Source organism: Anser brachyrhynchus (genome assembly GCF_964034855.1).
Source record: "Anser brachyrhynchus genome assembly, chromosome: 26".
In the NCBI taxonomy this organism is placed as follows: domain Eukaryota; kingdom Metazoa; phylum Chordata; class Aves; order Anseriformes; family Anatidae; genus Anser; species Anser brachyrhynchus.
In genome coordinates, this window is record NC_137719.1 from 1626652 (window position 1) to 1648060 (window position 21409).

Here is a 21409-nt window from a genome sequence, read left to right on the forward strand (position 1 = left end):
CAGATATACCAAATGCCTGTGCTATTTTCAAGGTGTTAATCTTGTGCTTAAGGCTAATAAGCCTCACGCACGATCTTCTCTGCATGTCAACCTTTGGCAGTTGTCATTAGGATAAACACTCTCCTTTGACTGTGAGCATAACTGTCTCTCCCATTGTTTCTGGGAATGGTCACTGGCTGCTGGCTGCTTAGCAAGTGGCTGCAACCTTCTGTGGGTTCCTCACATGGAAATCAGTAGGCATTTTCTATCCATTCCAGTGGGAGATCTCAGGAATCCAAATATTAAAATATCCTTATCCATAAAGCTGATGAATAGCTTATAGAGGAACCATAAAGCTATGAATACCTAATGAGCTCTGTGATAGCAGGTGCTTCATGTTATGTAGAACATATGCTTAAGTTTATACAATCGTAAGATCATAGAATATCCTGAGTTGGAAGAGACCCACAAGAATCACCAAGTCCAACTCCTGACTCCACATAGGACTACCTAAAAATCAAATCATATGTCTGAATGCATTGTCCATAGATGTCTTGAAAACCAGCAGGATCGGTGCTGTGACCACTTCCCTGGGGAGTCTGTTCCAGTGCTCAACCAACCTCTCAGTGAAGAACCTTTTCCTAATATCCAACCTGAACTTCCCCTTTCACAGCTCCATGCTGTTCCCTTGGGTCCTGTTGCTGTCACCAGGGAGCAAAGGTCAGCACCTGCACTTCTGCTCCCCTCAGGAAGAAGCTGCAGGCCACCATGAGGCTTCCCCTCAGCCTCCTCTTCTCTACGCTGATTAATCCAAGTGATCTCAGCCTCTCGTTGTAAGTCTTGTACGTCGCTGTACGTCTTGCCCTCTACACCCTTCACCATCTTCATAGCCCTCCTTTGGACACTCTTTAACAGCTTTATATATTTTTTATGCTGTGGTGCCCAAAACTGCACACAGTGCTCAAGGTGAGGCCTCACCAGCGCAGAGCAGAGTGGGACAGCCACTCCCCTTGACCAGCTGGCAGTGCCGTGCCTGAAGCATCCCAGGGTACGGTCAGCCCGTTTGGCTGCCAGGGCACACTGCTGGCTTGTGTTCAACTTGCTGTCAACCAGAGCCCCCCCAGATCCCTCTCCGTGGGGCTGCTCTCCAGCTTCTCGTCCAGACTCTCGTAGCCAGGATTGCCCCATCCCAGGTGCAGAATCCAGCACTTGCTCTTGTTAAACTTCCTGCGGTTGGTGATTGCCCAGCCCTCCAGTTTGTCAAGATCTCTCTGCAAGGCCTCTCTGCCCTCAAGGGAGTCAGCAGCTCCTCCTAATTCAGTATCAGCTGCAAGCTTACTTAGCATGCATTCCAGTCCTGCATCCAGATCATGTATAAAACATTGAAGAAAACTGGCCCCAAATTGGAGCCCTGGGGAACCCCACTAGTGACTGGCTGCCAGCATGGTGTAACCTCATTTGTAACCTTTGAGCCTGATCTGTTGGCCAGTTGTTCACCCATCTTAGTATGTATTTTTATTCTTTTATCCAGAGGGATACTTTGAGAAACAGTATTGAAAGCTTTGCTGAAATCCAGAAAGATTACATCAACTGTCTTCCCTTGGTCAACTAGATGGGTAACCTAATCATAAAAAGAAATTTATTTAGATAAGCAGGACCTTCCTCTTGTGAACCTGTATTGGCTGTGACCAATAGCTATTGTCTTGCAATGTTTTTCAATATCTCCCAGAATAATATTCTCCATAATTTTATCAGGCACTGAAGTGAGACTGACAGGTATTCTTTCTTGCCCTTCTTGAGAATTGGAACAGTTTTTGCCAGTTTCCAGTTCACTGGGACTTCTCCAGATTCCCAAGACTGTTGAAAAATAATTATGAGAGGTCTCGCAATGACATCAGTTAAGTATTAAGTTATAAGTAAAATGAAAGTTATACTTTTCCTTCAGATCATGAAAATTCAGTCCAAAGTCTTTGCTGCCAGGCTGTGGATTTAAAGATTGAAAACATTTTCAGACTACAGTTGTTTAGTTGTTTAAGGCAACCAAGGGACTATATCTCCAGGGACACTTTACCTGTTGTTGCTGCCTTTTAATTCCTTGGTCTTTCCCTGTAGTCCACCAATAAAATCCATCACTTTGCAAAACAGTTAAAAATAGATTAATTATAGTATAAAATGGATACATAAAACACATGGCAAATTGTTGCATAGTGAGCAGGAAATAGCACTGGCTAACTACAGTATCAAATAGATAAAATATCAACATTCTTTTTCATGTGTAGGTCCTTTTCTTTGCTTTTGTTCAGAGCTGAGTTTACATTTCTGTTTGTCCTGTAGTTACAGTTACCAAACTCTGAATTAATTTCTTCTTTCTTCTTTCTTTCTGGTGGTGCCAATATGTTTGGGTTCAAGGTCTAAAATTCAAAGCTATAACATGCAATGCACGTGCTCCTGTGAAAACAGAACAACCTCTGAGAAACAAGGGTAAGGGGAATGTGGACATGTGAGCAACATGGTATATGATTCTCCCTGCACTTTCTTTTCTCTCTGTTGTGAGGTACACCACAAAAGGTGCATCAACAGCAACAAATTTGCCCCCAGGGTGCTCCATCCAGAACATTTTCCTCTAAGCTGTGCAGTTTGACAGTAGAGGTGCTGTGAGAGTTCATGGATGGCTGAAGCATTATTCATAAAACAACAAACACAGTAGCCTAAATGCAAATCTATTGCCAACAGGCCTGAAGGCCTGATGGATACAGTAAGACTGTGAACTAAAAGAAAAGCTAGAAACCTTCTTCCATGTTTGACTACATGAAACATAGAAACGCTTTATCTCCCTAGTTCAAAAAAAAAAAAAAGTTGTGGGTAATAAGGTATTGGAGCTTGTTCTGGACTTCTTTGTAGAACCATTTACTCTAGTATCAACTGCAAATCTACTGAGGAGTTGAAGTACACGCTAAAAACATTTCAGTAAACTTTTAGGTGTTTATGCAATATTTTCTAAACCAAAAATACAAGATCTCAAATATGTACATAATTTAAATGAAAAAGCCATTAAAACACATGAGATTCTTCTAAGCCTTAAGTGAAGACTGAAAAGCTGCATTCAGTTCCTGCCTTGGTCACAGACAACTTCCATAGAATCATAGTATAGAATCATAGAGTTATTTAGGTTGGGAAAGACCTCTAAGATCAGAAAGTCCATGATAACATTCAAACTGTACAGGGTAGATTGTGCTTCAGTTTCCCATCAGCAATATCAAGGCAGCAATGCATCCCTTATTTTGCCCATTTAGAAAAGTCTTCAGAATCTCTAAGCAACTACAGAAGAAGAGAACAGAACTTTTCATATGAGTATTGCTCATTATCCCTGGGTCAACAGAAGATTTTAGCACTGCATTTTTATAACTGTGCATAACCACCCTGTTGTTTTAATTAGACTTCATTCACTAGATGATCTTTGAGGTCCCTTCCAACCTGAGCCTTTCTATGATTCTGTGATCACAACTACAAGTCCTATTTCTACATCTCTTCAGTAGACTTCACTTCAAAATACGGCTAAACAGACTATACTGTATCTGGCACACACACAAAAATACTCTTGGATTTAATTATCTAAGTCTGACTCTCAAGAAACATTCTCCAGATCACCAAGAACCTGCAGACTGTTGTAATTCGCCCAAAAGAACAGTTCTACCATAAGATGATAAAATGCTCTTTTAAAAAATAGCAGATGGTTTGACTAGGAGCCTGATTTGAAAATAACAAATTGCAGACCTGGGCCCAAAAGGAATACTTTACCCTTGGGCAACTATTAAAGTCTCTGATAAACTGCAAATATTCAGTATTCTGCTGCAAAATTCACTCTTCTTCCAAGCACTGATGTGCAAATACAACCATTCACTGAGATCCATGGGAAAAGCACACAGGTAGCACCAATTCTGCCTCATCTTGTATTTTAATCCTGAGATATAAACTGCTCTCAACAGGTAAACTGTTCTCCAACATATGAGGGGAACTCAGCAAGTGGCCACAGCTCTGTCTTACACACTGGCATTGTGTGAAAGGATAATTTTATCCCAGGTTACAAACTCTTTAGGACTGACAGAGTCTCCTCTATCTAGGCTTGAAAAATGCCTATAACAAAGGGTTCTCTTTCTATTGCAGCTGTTCAAATTGCTACAAATTTTCATTGGCCTCACAGAACTCAAGCTTATTTGCAAATCCTAGTGTAAATCTGCAAGAAATCTAAAAGGTATTGCAAAACAATGGCTTGTTATCCAAAATCTGAAATCCTATTCAACAATGTTGAACACGAATTTCTAGAAGCGAACTTTCTCAAAGTGTCAGGTTTAAGATATGGGCCTTTGTTTCAGACACATCTGTAAAAATAATGTTTAAATGAAATCTGCTTAAAGATATTCTGAAGTGCTCCACTGACATTCAGTAAGATATACTTACTCCCTCTCTTTATCTATCTGTTCATCCATTTGCTTCCTCTGTCCCTCCCTTCTTCTCTCTAGTAATCATATGTAAAGTGACTCTGCCTGAAGAGCATGGGTGCTGATATGAAAGGGAGGTTCTCCACCAAAACCATGTTCTTTTACTCTTTCTTCTTTGGCATGAAGCATATACCAATGCCTATCTCATGTTGCAGCCTAAGTATACAAATGCACCAAAGTGAAACACATCTTTTCTGGAGCAAAATTTCTAGAAAGTCCTAGACTGTTTCTGTTCTGCTTTTGAATGAAGAAAAAAAGACAAAGCATTTGAGTTACTACATTATCTTTATTTGTAGAGCATACATTTTTTGTCTTCAAAGCTTAGGACAGGTAAGATGAGTATGTTTTGTTCCAGTTTAAGAATGTTTTCTATCACAAAAGCACACAGAGAAATGAGACTTTTCCATAAAGCAGAACCGTAAAAATCAGGATTTTTGGAGTTTTTCACAGATATTAATGCCCAGAATGGTTGGAATTCCTGCGCTGGCACAGCTATGAGAATTCAGTAGTGCTAAAAATGAAACAACGACAAAAAAAGATATTTTCAGTGACAAGATCCCTGTATCCAGAAAGGAAGAGTCAAATACACAAATTCATTCTCAGTTTTGGCCCTGCTCAATGTTCCTGTTGGTCTCAGTTGATACTGTATAAAACTTTTATTGTGTAACTCAAAGGGAGGAAACACCTGTATGGCTTTAAATCACCTCTGTGCTCCTTTCCCATCACCTGCATAGAGCAGGTAGCATGCTGTCAAACCATTGTACCATTGGATTGTAAGATGGGTACAAGTGCTACACAGTGCCTTCCTCTGTGACACTAGGCAAACCACTTCGGAACAGCTGTTTCAGATATTTAGATGCCTGATGATGAAAAATGGTGCTTCACTGGATTTTCCAAAGCATCCAAGAGCCTTACTCTTTCAAATTTTCTTAGAGGTTTACTCTTCTTCCCTAAAACAGGGCAATATGTTCCTGCCTCACAAAGGTGCCACATGGATTTAGGTTTAAGATAGAAAGGTGCTTATACACTGTAATGGAAGCACAATGTTCTATTCTTGCTACTTACGTTGTTCAGTCTTCACAAGCTTGTAGAGAGGCAGACCCTTGCACAGTTGTTCAATGGGTTTACCATAGAGAAACCAATCCTTGATATTTCCAAACACGGAATTGCCGGATTGAAACTGTACCCACACGTTTTGTGGAGAATACACTTTCTTCATAGTCTAAAGAGAAAATGTTAGACACCATCAGTAATGTAGCTTTGGTTTCATGCTACTATGATGCCATGCTACTATGGCATCCATTGAGAAAAATGCCATGATCTAAAATCACCTTCCTTTGTCTCATATAAAACGTTAGCTAAAGAATCTACATGTTTTTAAATACGTTTTTTTCAGTCTATTCAGAAACAAAGTGCACTAGATACTAATTCTATCAACACAGTGAAACTGAGTTGAAGTGATAATTAATAAATTGCTAATTGACTGCAATATAGTCAAGTAATTTTCACATACATTAATCTTCCCACTCCATAAAGGTACTCTGAAAAGCACAATGAGAAGTTTTGTTATAAATGCACTATTGTTAGTCTGTCATAAGATGGACCAGAACTCAAGTTCATCTCCAGGCAATGCTTCCAGTCACCTTCATGAAACCTTTGCCTGAATAGGAAAATCACCATCTGGTCATAGTAAACTGATTTCTAAATTCAGTTCTGCAAAAAATAAAAATTAAAATATTTCAAATGATGTCAAGGACAAAATCTTAGCATACCAATGAAAAAAAATCAATAAACCTTGTGTGATCTCACTTTGAGGCCACCCCAAATTTGTCAAAATACACCATTTCCTCAGGCATGGGATCTTACAGTTCTAACTATAATGACAATCTACTATATGCAAGGTTGGTCATGATTGTTTATTATTTTAAAATGATGTTCTATATGATATTTCCTTGAAGTTCTATCTTGTTAGATCTGTTTCATCATTGCTAACCCAGTAAAAGACATTCCTAAGAACAACAACTGTTCTTGAAGGCAGAATGGAGGGATCCCATCATACCATGTAACTTGTACACAGTAGACTTTCTTGTATACAGAATAGGTATCTCTACAAAATCACCTTTTTCTCAAAAGCCAGGCGTCCAATTTCTTGCAGCTCTGGGATGGAAGCCTCAGATATTTTCAAAATAAAGCAAGCATTTCGTGAAAACAGCCTTGTTGCAACATATCCCTGTGATTAAAAAAAAAAAAGTAATTAATTAAAAATAGTTACCACTGGTGTTTGTTGATTCTCCCTAGTTTTTAGGGCAATCTAGAAGAAATATGAAGTGGCTACACTGACTGTCATGGTGGAATGATTCCTCATTTCCTCATTTACATTGTCACCTTTGGGGAACAGAAGCAGCCTGCTAACATTAATATCTGTCCATAAGACTTGAACAATCTTTTCCCATGGACTTCTGCTGTACTTGCTAACTTTCTATACATGAGTGTATACAGCCAGCTCTTCACTCCCTTGCATTGAGGTCAATGATATTCTTCTCACTTTCATGAATGACTACCATGTGTTTTACTACAATTCTCTTAAAAAACTTCATCATCATAGGTGTGAAAGAGAGATTGCATAAGAGGAGTAGAAGTGATGGGAGTCTTCAATGAAACAGTGTTTCAGGACAACTTATGATGACAATGCACTAAAATAATTTCTCTGAGTATATTAACTTCTTTAAAGAGATTGTTAGAATCTAGTCAGATTCTTAGATTTACTTACATGACTGTAGTCAAAAATAGTATCAGAGGAGTACAAGCCAGAACGGACATGGACGTCAGCAAAGTTCTTCTCATTGCTGATAGTCATAGTTGCAGTGACATAATCATTGTTAGGTTCGTTCAGGACAAAAGTCTTTGGTAAAAAAAACACAAAACCATTGTTCACCTGGTTTGCACTTTTAAAGACACAATATAAACAAATGTTTTCTCTCAAATGGACAATCATGATTGTTTTATATACATGTGAAATCCATTAACAACTCTCTAGCAATCTCAAGAGGCCCTTGTGGTAGAGACTAATTATGAGAGATTTTGAGTCAGGGTGAGTGGGAAGGGGACAGGCCCATACTGCAGGCTTTGGAAAACAGCATGTGGCATCCCAGTCATTATACATGGCAGCAGCAATGACTCAGAGAAGACTAAAAGAGTCTTCAAATTTTAGCTTGAGCTAAGGGGACCTATGCTCCACAAATTTCTTGTCACTGCGCAGGTGCACAGAACTGCCTCTTTGGCTCATATGATTGTCACCTTTGGTAAAAGCTAATTTTCTCTGTGCTTGGTAATAAGCATCATTTTAGCTTCTTCTGTTCTTTTCTTCCTATTAAATTCCTCCTTGCCCAGGAATTTAAAACATTTTAAACAAATACATGCACTAGAAGGCTTGTCAGTCTACTTACTTGCAATGCAGAAGTTTGAGTCCAAAAGACTCCCAGCAAAATGAGAATTGCAGCCTGTAAAAGGAATAAGCGTTCTCACTCAGAAGAAACAACATGCAGTGTCATACACAGATGGACAGAGTTAGACAAAAAAAACTTTGTTCATGATTTGAGGGAAACAGTCATATTTTCAGTTTGAAAAATTACCCGATCCACATGTGTATTAGTTTAAAGCAATTACAGTTCTTCATTATAAAATTCTTGCTATCAGGCTTTCTTTTGCCTGTAATGGTAAAAATGCAGAACAGTCGTGACATTTTATGCTTCTTTCAAAAGTCACACCCCTTGATAACATGTTACATCTTTTTTTGTCTCAAAAGTGGGAATTATTAAATCATAACTAAATCTCCTGCAATCAAGTTCTGCATCCTTCAATCAAATTATGTTTCCACTGACTTCAAGGAGCTTACTGCACACACAAGAAACACAGGTTTCCTACTGAACAACCAAAATAGAAAAAGAAAAAGGAAAAGAAAAAGAAACCACACCAATACAGAGGTCATATTAGCCCCAGTACTGTACCGCTAATTTGCGCATCTTCTTTTCTATACTTTTATTTTAAAAGGAACTTTTAATAATATAAATTCAATAAAAATGTATATACTTACAAATCCGTTCATTTTTCCTTCAGATTAAAAGCAAGAGGCTGCAGAAAGTAAGAATGCAGGAAAACTCCAGAGACCTTCAACTTTTATATCTTGCAGTAGGTGTGGGAAATACTTGACAGAACTGTTCTTCGTGATTAGAACAAGTCCATATCTACATGCCATGTACCTCATATCTGAAATTTTGGTCTGGCATAGATAACCAGATCTTGATATGTTAAAAGCAGTCAATACATCAGCTTTTGTGAGGTTAATCACTCTCCAGATGGCTATTATTTACTGGTTAAAACTTTACAGGAGTTTCCACTCCTTCTAGTTCCATTTTTTAATATTTAACAGGATATTGTCTAGAATTAAATGGCATCAGGAACTCTGCTATTCATTCATACAATATGCATTTTGTCTTCTTAAATACAATCCCTAACAGCCTGATAGTCTGCAGACAAAGCCTGGAAAAAAACACAATCACCTACGTCATGCCGGGTTATGTGCCAACTACTAAATAGACCACCTTTTCAGCCATTTCTTCTATCTAGCATATGCATGATCTTTTCTAACGAAAAGTGCTGCTCATTTTTGAACAATTGCCATGATACATATCACATGCATTGAAATTAATGACGTAGTTAGGAATAATGATTGTGCTTCACAGACAGAATCTAGTTAACTGCTAGCCTAGGAGGGAGTAACACGAAACTTCAGAGGATGTGTGGTTCACACAAGGTCACAGAACGACAGAAACAAGATGGAGATTCCTCCTTTAAAGTTACAACTGTTTTCCGTATTTTATGTCAAATGTCAATGACCACATGATATTGCCATGAAGTATTCTCCTGTGAATAGGACCTTGCCTGGACTTCTCATCTCATCTGTGACTCCACATCAGCTAGAGCAGATAACCTTGATGAATCACAAACTATTTTTTACTAAAATGTCTTAACTAGGGCCTATTCCTTCAAATAAAATGAAAATTCATCCTAAAAGCCAACAAATTTCTGTAATCTGTCAGAGAATCACAGAATGGTTGAGTTGGCAGGGAACTCTGGGTACATCTGGTCCAGCCACTGCTCAGGCAGGGCCATGCAGAGCAGGTTGCCCAGGACCATGTCCAGACAGTTTTTGAACATCTCCAAGGAGGAGACTCCACAAGCTTTATGCGCAACCTGTTCCTTTGCTCCATCACCCACACAGCACAAAAGTGCTTCCTGATTCTTTGATGGAACCTCCTGTGCTCCAGTTTATATCCTTTTGTCCTGGCACTGGGCACCACTGGCAGGAGCTTGGCTCTGTCTTCTTTGCACCCCCCCTTCAGGTATTTATATATTTTGATGAGATGACCATTTAGCCTTCTCTTTTCTAGGCTACAGTCTCAGCTCTTTCAGCCTTTCCTCAGGAGAGGTACACTGGTCCCTTCATAATTTTTGTGGCCCTACGTTGCACTCTTTCCAGTATGTCCAGGTCTCTCTTGCACTGGGAGCCCAGGACTGGACCCATTACTACAGGTATGGCCTCACCAGGACTGAGTAGGGGGGAAGGACAACACCCTTTATCTAGTTGGCCACACTTTACCTAATGGAGCCAGGAATACTCAGCCTTCTTAGGGGCAAGGGCACACTGCTGGCTCATGTTGAACTTGGTTTACACCAGGACCCCCAGGTCCTTTTCAGCAGTGCTGCTTTCCAGCTGGGCACTCCCAGCGTGTCCTGGTGCCTGGGGTTGTTCCTCCCTAGAGGCAATATGTTGCACTTTCCCTTGGTGAATTTTGTGAGGTTCCTGTGAGGCCATTTCTCCAGCCTGTCCAGGTCCCTCTGGATGGCAGCATGACCCTCTGGTGAATCCATCACTCCTCCCAGTTTTGTGTCATCTGTGAACTTACTAAGGATGCACTCTACCCCATCATCCAGATAATTAGTGATGATTATAAACATTCATCATTCATCAGGAATAAAAAAAAAAAAAAAAAAAGAGGTTGTACAGAAATTATCTCTGCAAACACGCCTCAATATAAAAAGGAAATTGCATGCATTTTCTTTATAACACACAACTCTACGTGGAAAATTTTATCTCAAGTGTGACAAAGCTCTGCTGCTAAGAAATATATCAGAACATATATATAAACAGATATGAAATTGTGACAAGCTTGGTTAGATTAGATTAAATTAGATTAGATTGATGTTATCCTGTTGAAAGCTGGCCCTGCCCCTTCTCAAATGATTCTTTGTTGGCAGAATTACAACCTTTCACAGAAGGGTTCAGGCACAAGCTAAAATTAAAAGCTTTAAAAAGTCTTAAAAGTTTTAAAAATTAAACTAATGTTAAATTAACTTCTAGTAATAATTATGTCTTCATATATTAATTTCTTTTGAGAAACTTTTGTAGCATTAAAGCATGAGCTTCTGCTTTCTTAAGCATCAGTATGCAAGGCCCCATGTAAGAGCAGAGCAATAAGCAGTATTTAGTGAAGACGACTTATAACAGTAGTCACGATCTCATGACTTCCAACTTATATTCACTGAGAATGTCAATTAGTCAGATAAGCCCAAAGATAAAAGATTAGTTCTAAAAAGCATTTGACTAATTAACATTATTGCAAGAGAGAAAATAATTCTAGTTGTCTCATGTCTGTAACTCAGCAAAAGCCTAGATATACCTCCAATAGGAAAGCCCTGCTTTTTGGAGACTTTTCCCCACACTGAAATTCATACGTCTCCCAGTAATATAACTGAAATTAGCATGCATTCATTTGGAATCAGAAATATCCATGACCATGCCACAGTCCTCTAAGTGCCCTTATATATTAATTAACTGAATTAATGAGCTGCATAAGAAGAGCTATAAATCGCTCTAATTTTCATGTACACAACCATCACTTTTGCCTGCCCTCAGTCAGAGCAAGGTTTGGGTTAGGAAGTAGCCACTCAGAACTTCTCCATGACACTCAAATTTCAGGATGATACCCACTCTCTCAAGGCAGTCTTATTGCTTTGGATACTTTTGATCTAAGTGAAGACTCTCAAACTTCTCCCCACATGAAGTGACTGTTACACTTGCAGATTGTTCATATCAGTATAGAGAAGTCTGGAGGAAATGGAAACTTAGTAATGTTCTGAACAAGCAATATATTGTTACAACACAGCAATGCATATTGTTACAGGAAACTTAATTTCTCTGGTATTTTCATAAAGCCACATATTTTCAAATACATTCTAATTTAAATCAGTAAAACATGATTAAGTTACAGAATTACTCTTAATCTATGCAAGCAAAATTGCAAGAAAAATTTGACCCATTATTTGGCACCATCATCCACTAAAAAACATTTAAACAAAAGACCCTTGGAAACAGTATGAAAAGAATACTTGTATAATTACAGTTCATGTTTGATTACCAAACCGGAATTTCAACATATAAGGGAGATGGATTTAATCAAGTTAATGTGGGAATAATACTATCAAAACAAACTCTCTTGGTGACTAATTTTATTTTTTTTCATGTACTTTTGATAAATATTTGCTTTATCAGGGAGTGAGCAGGTAGTGGGAGAAAAGTAAAGAATGAAGCAACACCTCAAAAAGGAACAAAATTCTCTATGCTTATGTTTGCATTCAGCTGGGCATGTCACACACTGGATCAAGATGGGGTGACAGAGTCTAGAAAAATCTATGTGCGTGGACAGGTCAAGCAGAATTCAGTTGCATTCAGTAATTAAAAAACAAGCTTCTAGGATCTAGTAAAAGCGCACCCTCTCTGCCCTTTTTCCTGGCTTCTACAATTGTAGTTAGTTTTGTAATCTATTCTAAATGTCAAATGCTCTAGCTGTGTACATTTCCCATACAACTACTTAAGTAATCAAAAGTTGATGGAAGATTTGGAGATTCAGGCTTCCAAATGTGACACATTATTATAATGGCCAAATTGGCTATGGCTGTTAGAACAAATGGACCAAACTGTTTTCCAACTCATTACTAACACCACCACAGGGACTACCATTATAGAGTTCGGTTTCTCACTGCCTTTCTCAGGAACTAGTTGATTGATTAAATTTCCAGAGACTTGGAGAGGATTTTGTGACATTCATAACAGACTTTCTTGTGTATTTTGGATCTTTGAGGCTAATGATATACCTGTCCCCATACAGCATCCACAAACCAGACTGATTAGAAGAATGAAATATTTTTGCTTAGTAATTTAATACTTCCATTTACCATATTTTACACCTCGCGCAAATTGCAAAGTGGTAGAAAAATGAAGATGGAAAACATTTCTTCCACTCACCCACATTGCTGTAGTCCAAGCAAGACATCCATTAATGACGGTATGATGAATTGGAGCCCTTACTGGTATAAATGAGAATTGGACCTCACCGTCTTAGTTAAAGTGAGATTCCCTGGCCTTGTCAATAACAGTTGCAGCAGAGATCTTCAGCAACTGACAGCAGTGGAGAATTTTGTTCAGAGACACGAATTTGTGAGAGAGTCTCCATCATGTCATTCTGGAAATGCAAAGGAAATGTAAGGGTGCAAACCCATACTGAACTACTGTAAGGTGCAGGATTGATACACAGAGAAAATGATAGAGCTGCTACTAAATAAGAACTGCTTTTTGAGTACTTAAATGAGTACTTCTTAAAGTGCTTCTTTTGTAACAAGCACAGGTAAGAAACAAATCCAAATTATCTAAGGCTATATATGTATCTCTATATATTATACAACAATGGAAACCATTCTAGGGCAACAACGCTCAGACATCTAAATGGGTCAATTAAAATATTAAATAAACATTTGCAAGGTTTCTGCAGCAAACAAGGCAAATAAACTCTTTCTGGGGCATGACTGTACATAATTATCAAATTCAAATGAACTTTAAAAAATATACTTTCTAAATAATAATTATTATAAAATGTCCATTGTTACTGCTTCTCCCTTACTTATTTTCTTATAATCTCTAGTTTATGGTCCCTTTCCAGAATTAACCTTAAAAGGCTAATTACAGATTAAATCTGTAATCACATAGTACTTTTGTGAAGAGGTTCTGTGAAGATCCAGAGACCAGGCCTCAAGACTGGAAAGGAGATCCTAAAAGACAGAACAGTACAGAAAGGATTCAGAAAGGAAAGCAAACAAAATAACTCAATAATTTCTATTTATATAGATCCAACCTCATCATTTCTGGGGACATGAATTAAAATATTTTAAACCAATGGAGGTGGTAATCTTGCTATTTTTAAAATGTTATGAACTATGAATTAAAAAATTAGGCTGAGTTCTTATGTTGTACAGGCACAAAATGTCACTATGAATTTTATTAGGTATCCATTTTCTGGTCCTGATTTTTTTTCCTTTTAGAAGTTATTATTAAATGCTTTGAACTTGCCATTATAAGTTTTCTTTCATCTTCCTGTATGTAATGAATTCAATTAGGTTAATATCAAAGCCTACTCTTATCACAGCACTTCCACAGGAAACCCGTCATAATTCTGTGAACAAAGGGCACTTGCCAAGAAGGTAAACCCATTTTACTTCGGGATATTACTGTATAAGAAGTAAGAGTACACATCAATTACCAGCAGAAACTGCCTTGCCTACCGTCAAAATGAAGTTCACTGTAAGTACATATATCACTTTCTCATAAAACTACTAAGGCTGCAGAGTTTTTAAACTATTTTGAGTCTTTCTTGGCAACTATTGAACTATCACTGATTTATGTAGGGTTTACAGAATAAAAAAGGCCAATTGGATGGCGACTTCATGGGTGAAATTTCACTTTTGGCAGTGATTTCACTCCATAAGCTTACTCAAACATGAGAGAGGAAAGTGCTCTGTTACAAGCGTGAAAGGCACATATAAAATCTAGAAAGGGCAATATTTTCTCATTCATAACTCTTAGATGCAAGTCAATAGTCTTACCAAGTTGTATGAAGCTATGGCACACCTGCCTGTTGAGAGCATAAAGAGAGGAAGCATGAGTTTTGAGACACTCCAAGTGCATGAGCATGAAGCATAGAAGTATTTACAGCAGTCTGAAATTGTTGCAGGAGATATTCCAAAATGTTACTGCTAAATACTATGAGTCACATTTGGATCTCACTAGTAAAAAATTCTTCTTTGAAGTCTACAAAATTTGTGACCAATTCAGTTATTTGAGGGATTGTCTCCAAGAGAACAATTGTTCACAACAATTATTATTACAAAAAAAATTAATATTAAATCTTACATAAAAATATACTGGCAGTAGTTTTGACCCTAGAGAAATCTGAGCAACAAGCATGTGAGTCACTGAAACTGTAGTTTTACAAAGGGGTAACAATGTGTAGTATTACTTTTTTTTGTTTGTTTGTACAGAGGAGATTGTGCCTACCCTTACATTATTAGCTCTGTACTTAGACGCATAAGATTTATGGTATGTTCCAGGGACAGAGCTGTACTTCACAATAGATGTGCCTGTATGCTGCATGGGTTTGCTCCATGTCTGAAACTAAAATGTTCAGAGTGAAAAGTTCACGCTTAAAATTAAATACTTCAGTCCACCTGTTTCCAAGGAGTGTACTGAACTGGGGCTAGACATTTTAAAAATCACAAAATTTAAATTATCTTTTTACCTGCACAGCATGTACTGCTAAGAGTAAGAGTAATTTATATGAATTGATTACCTGACTTACGGTCATTTTAACAAAAAAAAAATCTTCTGCATATTCATATTTATATATTTATTTACTCATATTTATATACTCACCAGCTTCAGAAATGTGCTGATCATTAACATAAAGTTAAACAGGAAGTCAAACTTATTTTGAGACAGCAAATAACTTGATGCAAGATGAGCAGTTGCAATGTTAAAATGTTGTGAATTTCAAATATTCCTTTCAGATTGTGATTGCTTTTCTTGGAGTTCTCCTGGCTCCAGCTCCTGCCGATAAGGTAAGTATAGTGCTAGATGCAACTATACACTGCTGTCATAAGAACCAGTGGTCTCTAGTTGTAACATCTGTAAAATATAACTCTGAAAATGAAGCTGTATTCAAAATTTGACACTTAGCTTGAAACTGCATTTTTTATACTAAAGAAAATATTTAAGAGGTGATATATCAGGCAAAAAATGTCAGTTTCTAGGTATGAAATCAGCAACAAATTCTGTCTTGAGATTAGCATAAATACTGTAAAGTATTTATGAAAGTAATTGTGTGGGGAGAGACCAATGGTAGCATGAAGGATCTGATCACAAAATACAGTGAAATACTATAAATTACTCTCTGCCTGCAAATTCCTTCTGGGGAAAGGACAATAAGAACAACTAATACCTTCCTAGAAATTTTTCTTCCAAGTTGAACTCTGAATATTCAGTTTAGTTTTTAACTTTAAAGAAAACCATCCAGTGTTTAAAAGTAAATGTAAACTTTTCCACCTGGTCTAGTAGGCGTTCTGTACAGGGTGGCAGGGAGGACGGAATGGTGCAGTAATGTTATTAAAGCTTGTCTGTCTTCACAAGGTAGATGCCATCAGATATATATCAAAAACAGGGCTTGATAAAGCCTGAATGTAAGGTTTGACACAAAAGTACTAATAGCTTCCCAGCCTCCCCTCTGAGGCTGGAATTTATCTCCCTTTTACTCTGGTCTCCAAGAGCAATTATTTTCCAAAGCATGGTTACTACAGCAATAGTGTGAAAGTCAAATGAGAATCTCCAAACCTAAATCCTTACCTTCTTTAATCTTGTTCAAAAATCAGAACAGCAAGGAAAACATTAAGAGGTACCATGGTGAATATTCACACTATCCTTTGGATGACACTGCAGTCGACTCTGGCTCAAATAAGCACTCTGAGATCTGGAAAACTGTCTGGGACGCCAAGACTGTAAGTGGCTGCCACCATGGCTCAAACAGCTTTTTCACTTCTGCTGTGAAGATTATGGTGAAATTTGGCACTGGGTAGAAACTGGTGTTACTTGGTCGGTCTCTTCTTGATTAAAATGTAAGATACATAATAACGGCTAGAGAAAATCCTAGGAGACAATCAACCAAGTAATCAAGTTGTACAACTTGATTCCATGAATTCAGCAAAGATCATACAAAGCTGCTTTTTCTCAAGCAGCTGAGAAACCTGAGTTAGTACTTAGATTAGCACTGAAAAAGAATCAAATGTTTTTCTGAAACACCTAAGCTTTGTCAGTGAGATTTTAGAAGAGATGCTTTAAAAATGCTCTCACTTAACCATTTTATAAATTCTGTTGCACTGTATGCTGCACTGATTTTCAACAGTGAATTCCTTCACCCGGCCTAAGCAGGATCATGCACATAGCATTAGTGCTGAAGGCAATTTATTTTACCTTTTATCAAAGCCCATTGTTAGTCTCCATGACACATTTACCTAAACAATATATTTGAAAAACATTATTTTCCTTCCTATGATTATTTGTATGTTACCTTCCTACGATTATGTGTATGTTATAAAGCCTTTTATTTCTTCTTTTTATTTGTTTATTTAGTTCAGTGCTTCTCTCTAGCAATCCACTTCTCTTTCACTGAATATTTCACTGTATATATACTGTATATATATATACCACAACAAGATAAAAGTTTTTGTTATTTTTTTTTGTTTATTTTAATAGGGCTACATTGCAACCAAAGTATTAACAAAAAAGACCTGCATCATTAGTAAAGCTGACACAAGATTCTTCCCTGCTAATCAACGATTTTCTGCACCACCTCATGGAGACAAGGTAGGCTGGTGAATGAAAGTGCTGAGAAAGCTGATTGACTGCCTGTGAAAAGCATTTGTTCTATACCCACAAAAGGGAGAAAAAGATCATAAACTGGAGTTTCTCAGCAGGACTGAGTCACTCTAGAAGTTTAGTCTCTAGTTTTCTTAAAAGCTGCATTGCTCTTGAATAATTCCTTCTCCATTATGAAAGTGTGGACTTGACACTCTTTTTTTTTTTTTTTTTCTAAATGCTGTATTCTGGGTTTGTTTCTTTAACACTTAGGAGTCTAGACCTCAGCACCTTCCACCCAGAGAGAATCGTTACATTATCTCAAAAAACAGACTCCATAACTTGCGCCCATATGGAGAACGCATTCAAAATCTGTGCCAAGGAACTCCCTCTTACTTTGCTTACCCAACCCCTGGTATGTATACTAGGAACTAGTGTTTTGTATACCAAAATAAACATTAATAAGATTACAAATAAGGATTAAATAAAGGTTTAAGTGAAAATTAATCAGCTAATTATTGAAATTCTGCATTTTTCTACTAGTTTTTATAAATCAGTGAGTGTGTAGTCAAGGGAAGAAAAGCAGGTCTGCCACTCTCCTGCATACAAATGGGAGATCATGCTACTTCAAGAAGGCTCTAGCTGTGGAAGAGAGTCTGATTTTTTTCAGGCAACTTCATGCATATAATATATATACTGCATGCATATATATACACTGCATGCATATATATATATATATTTCATGCATATATAATATACTGATGCCCTAGGTACCACAGGTGCAGCCACAGTACAATTTTGAGACTCAAAATCCAATTTGCAGATTAGACTTTTGTCTAAGATTGCACTAACAGTTGCTTGTATTATACATTCAGAAAAAGCACCTAGATTGTTAATTTGAGATTTTGGTAAATTTGACATTTTCTGGGGAAGAACATGATGTAAGAAAATATTCACCTATGTTGTTCTATTTTCTCACTCCAAATCTAATCAGCCTTTTTCATTACTTTTAGGCTCAAACTTTTTAAGGGAACATGTCCCATGTTTGAAAACTCACATCGAAAATGTGTCATATATTTACTGTGGCTTTTTTCCTGGTTAAATTTGGAAGAAGAAATTAGAACTGTGTACCCATGAAGATGCTTTTTCTTTTCTTTTCTTTTCTTTCTTCCTTCTTTCCTTGGTAATCTTATCTTGATCATATTTTCAATCATTTATCTGCCTTCTTTTCTGCTCTCTGTGAAGCTTAGTGTCTCTCAGTAAAATTCATCATTAACCTACACTGGTCTGTGCTGTGTTTTTACTGATCCTTTTAAAAAGTAGAAGTAACCCCAAAGAAAAGTTCCTAAACTACCATTCCTGCAAAATCCCATTTTTTGCTTTTAAATCAGATCCTGTAGTATTTCCCAATGAGATTTCACATTACCATATGAAATTTTTCAGCATTGCTAAAAGCAAATGGTGTTACCTACTGCATAACTATATTTGAAAGAATTAAATACAGTGGTATGAAAGCAAGCATATTTCTGAGTTATTTTAATTTATCTTATTACTAAAATACTACATTCTACAATGTTTTACAAGAAAAAAATTATAAGCATTGCAGTGAATTACAGCCAATTGAAAATAGGCACACTATTGCTCTGATAAACACAGAAATCAAGCTTTCAATAACAGTATTATTGTGCGTTGCTAAAATGCAGCCTGTAGTTGAATACAGGTGTTATTTAACAATGTTTCACAAATATTTAACACAGGAAATAAAAGAACATACCCTAACCAAATAAAAGCACAGTTGGAAATATTAGAATAGAATTGTCATTAGGCCAAAATTAAGGCAGAATGGCTGGGACTCGTTTATACCACTGGTCTGAAAGGATAAATTCAGTAACTAGGGCTGGCTGGACGATATCAGATCTTCACCTTTCCTCCTTGCTCAGATGTCCTTTCCTTAGAATTTGAGGCACATTAACCTATGAGACACCTTATCATTCATGAAAGTCAAGGGTTACTTTACAGAATCACAGAAGCACAGAATGGCTGAGGTTGGAAGGGACCTCTGAAGATCATCTAGTCCAGCCCCTTGCTGAGCAGTATCACCTAGAGCACATTGCACAAGACGGCATCCAGGCAGGTTTTGAATGTCTCCAGAGAAGGAGACTCCACAACCTCTCTGGGCAGCCTGTCCCAGAGCTCTGTCACCCTCCCAGTAAGGAAGTGACCCCTCATAGTCAGCCTGAACCTCCTGTGCTTCAGTTTGTGCCTCTCATCCTCTTGCTAGGCACAAGTGAAAAGAGACCGGTTCCATCCTCTCAACACCCTCCCCTCAGATATTTAAATACATTGATGAGGTCTCCCCTTGGTCTTCTCTTTTCCAGGTTAAACAGGCCCAGTTCTCTCAGTCTGTCCTCGTACGACAGGTGCTCCAGTCCTCTCATCTTCTTAGTAGCCCTCCTCTGGACTCACTCCAGCAGCTCCATGTCCCTCTTGTACTGGGGAGCCCAGAACTGGACACAGTACTCTCCAGCAGGTCACCTCCCTAGCCTGTACTGGTGCCTGGGGTTATTCCTCCCTAGGTGCAGGACCCTGCACTTGCCTTAGCTGAACTTCAAGAGGCTCCCCTCGGCCCAGCCCTCCAGTTTGTTGAGGTCCCTCTGAATGGCAGCACAGCCCTCTTGGGGAATCAGCCCCTCCTCTGGGTCAAGGATGCAGCAGCCTGTCCTGTTAAGTAAAATGTTTGTTGGCTCTTTACTAGTTAACTGAAATTAAAACCAAATCTTGACTGTCTGCACCTAAAAATATTTCAGCACCTCCAAAGAAAAGTAACCACATGGCTGCAGTATTTAAACAAAGCTTCTGTCCGACTTGCCTGGGGTTTTTGGAGAGAATTCCTTCCTCTTTTCCAGCTTTATCCTGCATTTTCCCTGAGATAAAGCAGGCACAGCACTCATACTTATTTGATAGCTTGTCACTGGGAAATGTCTCTCCAGGGGCCTTCTAGCCCCTGAAGACTATGAGCCAGACCCTGTGGCAGATGATGATTCAGAGTCCCATGAGGCAGCAGAGATCAGAGTGGGCATGCAGAGGACAGCAACCTTGCGAGGTCCAGAGATACTCTCTTGCTCAAGCTGGAGCCTCAATAGCCTTCTCCTCCACAAAAGAAAAATCACCTCCAGGTTACATGCACAAAACATTGGGAGCAAGGTCCAGCTTCTGGATATGCTACTTTAACTTCATGCACATAGTTTCCAGTTATTATATTATTACACATTGCAATGCCTTTATCCAACGAAATTGGCCTGAAAAACTTCAGTTAACCCTGTGTACTACAGTGTCATTTCACAAACTTTGTAGATGAAAGAGAACTGCTACTGAAGCAATTAAATAAAGTATTTTTGTTTTCCAGACCTTAGGAATTTAATTTCAGTATTACATTCTGACTGGTTTCTTGCTCTAATTAGGATGTCATTACATTTCACAACGTACATTAGTCAAGTTTAAACTGATCCAGGTTTAAACTGTGAGGTCAAAATAATAATAATAATAGTCATCATCATCATCATCATCACAGTAAAATGTCTGTGTAAGTACAGAGATATATAGCTATTATTAACAGTGCAGAAAATTGGAGTTGCTTGCAAGAAGAAATCCTGCCCAACAAGGAACAGGCCTGAACTTTATTGGCAAACACACTTTCCATGATACACAGTTTAGATTCTTTGAGGGCAAGCCATCAGCATGCCACATCAGCATTACAAAGCAGAGGGTTTTAGCTTGTAGCTCTATTTTTCTCTTATCCCACAGCAGGCAGAATATGAACATTCAACTGCATTTACATTTTAAAAAACCACCTGAAAAAATGTATTGACAGAAAAAAATTCAAAATCATGATCTGAGTTTAATTAAAAGGCCATAAAATAATCTAATAAATGAACTTGAATAAAATTCAAGATACCGAGAAAACCTGATGTCTTATTATTCCTATTACTAATAGAGGGCTTTATTATTACTATTATTACACACCAAAAAAAAAAAAAAAGATAATCACAATTGACACCCTCAACAAAGGGTGTAACACCAGGCTTCAGGGAAAACCAAACCAAACCAAACCAAACCACAAAACCTCCACAAACGT

The 21409-nt window shown here is 37.9% G+C and overlaps 2 protein-coding genes across 2 annotated transcripts in view; one reads left to right on the plus strand and one right to left on the minus strand.

Annotated features, from left to right (window-relative positions):
- GKN1 (gastrokine 1) overlaps nucleotides 1–21409 on the plus strand; it is a 41981-nt gene that overhangs the window by 14297 nt on the left and 6275 nt on the right. Inside the window, exons 2-6 of the mRNA XM_080568359.1 lie at nucleotides 14018–14172; nucleotides 15435–15485; nucleotides 16293–16418; nucleotides 17173–17283; nucleotides 17548–17689. Coding sequence (XP_080424485.1) covers nucleotides 17273–17283; nucleotides 17548–17689 — 153 coding nt within the window. The 5' untranslated portion in view covers nucleotides 14018–14172; nucleotides 15435–15485; nucleotides 16293–16418; nucleotides 17173–17272. The remainder of the gene's footprint in view (nucleotides 1–14017; nucleotides 14173–15434; nucleotides 15486–16292; nucleotides 16419–17172; nucleotides 17284–17547; nucleotides 17690–21409) is intronic.
- GKN2 (gastrokine 2) lies at nucleotides 4745–8827 on the minus strand. Its single transcript, XM_080568361.1, has 6 exons — nucleotides 8572–8827; nucleotides 7925–7978; nucleotides 7249–7380; nucleotides 6598–6708; nucleotides 5544–5700; nucleotides 4745–4989 (listed from the first exon to the last, which is right to left on the minus strand). Exons 1-6 carry the CDS (start codon nucleotides 8581–8583, stop codon nucleotides 4904–4906), a joined length of 552 nt encoding a protein of 183 aa, XP_080424487.1. The 5' UTR covers nucleotides 8584–8827; the 3' UTR covers nucleotides 4745–4903.

Excerpts from the sequence above, each read along its gene's own strand:
- GKN2 (XM_080568361.1), bottom strand. Across the intron at positions 6,709-7,248 it reads CTATTTTTGACTACAGTCAT|GGATATGTTGCAACAAGGCT; the intron begins GTAAGTAAATCT and ends TTTTAATCACAG. Across the intron at positions 5,701-6,597 it reads GCCTGGCTTTTGAGAAAAAG|ACTATGAAGAAAGTGTATTC; the intron begins GTGATTTTGTAG and ends TTTTCTCTTTAG.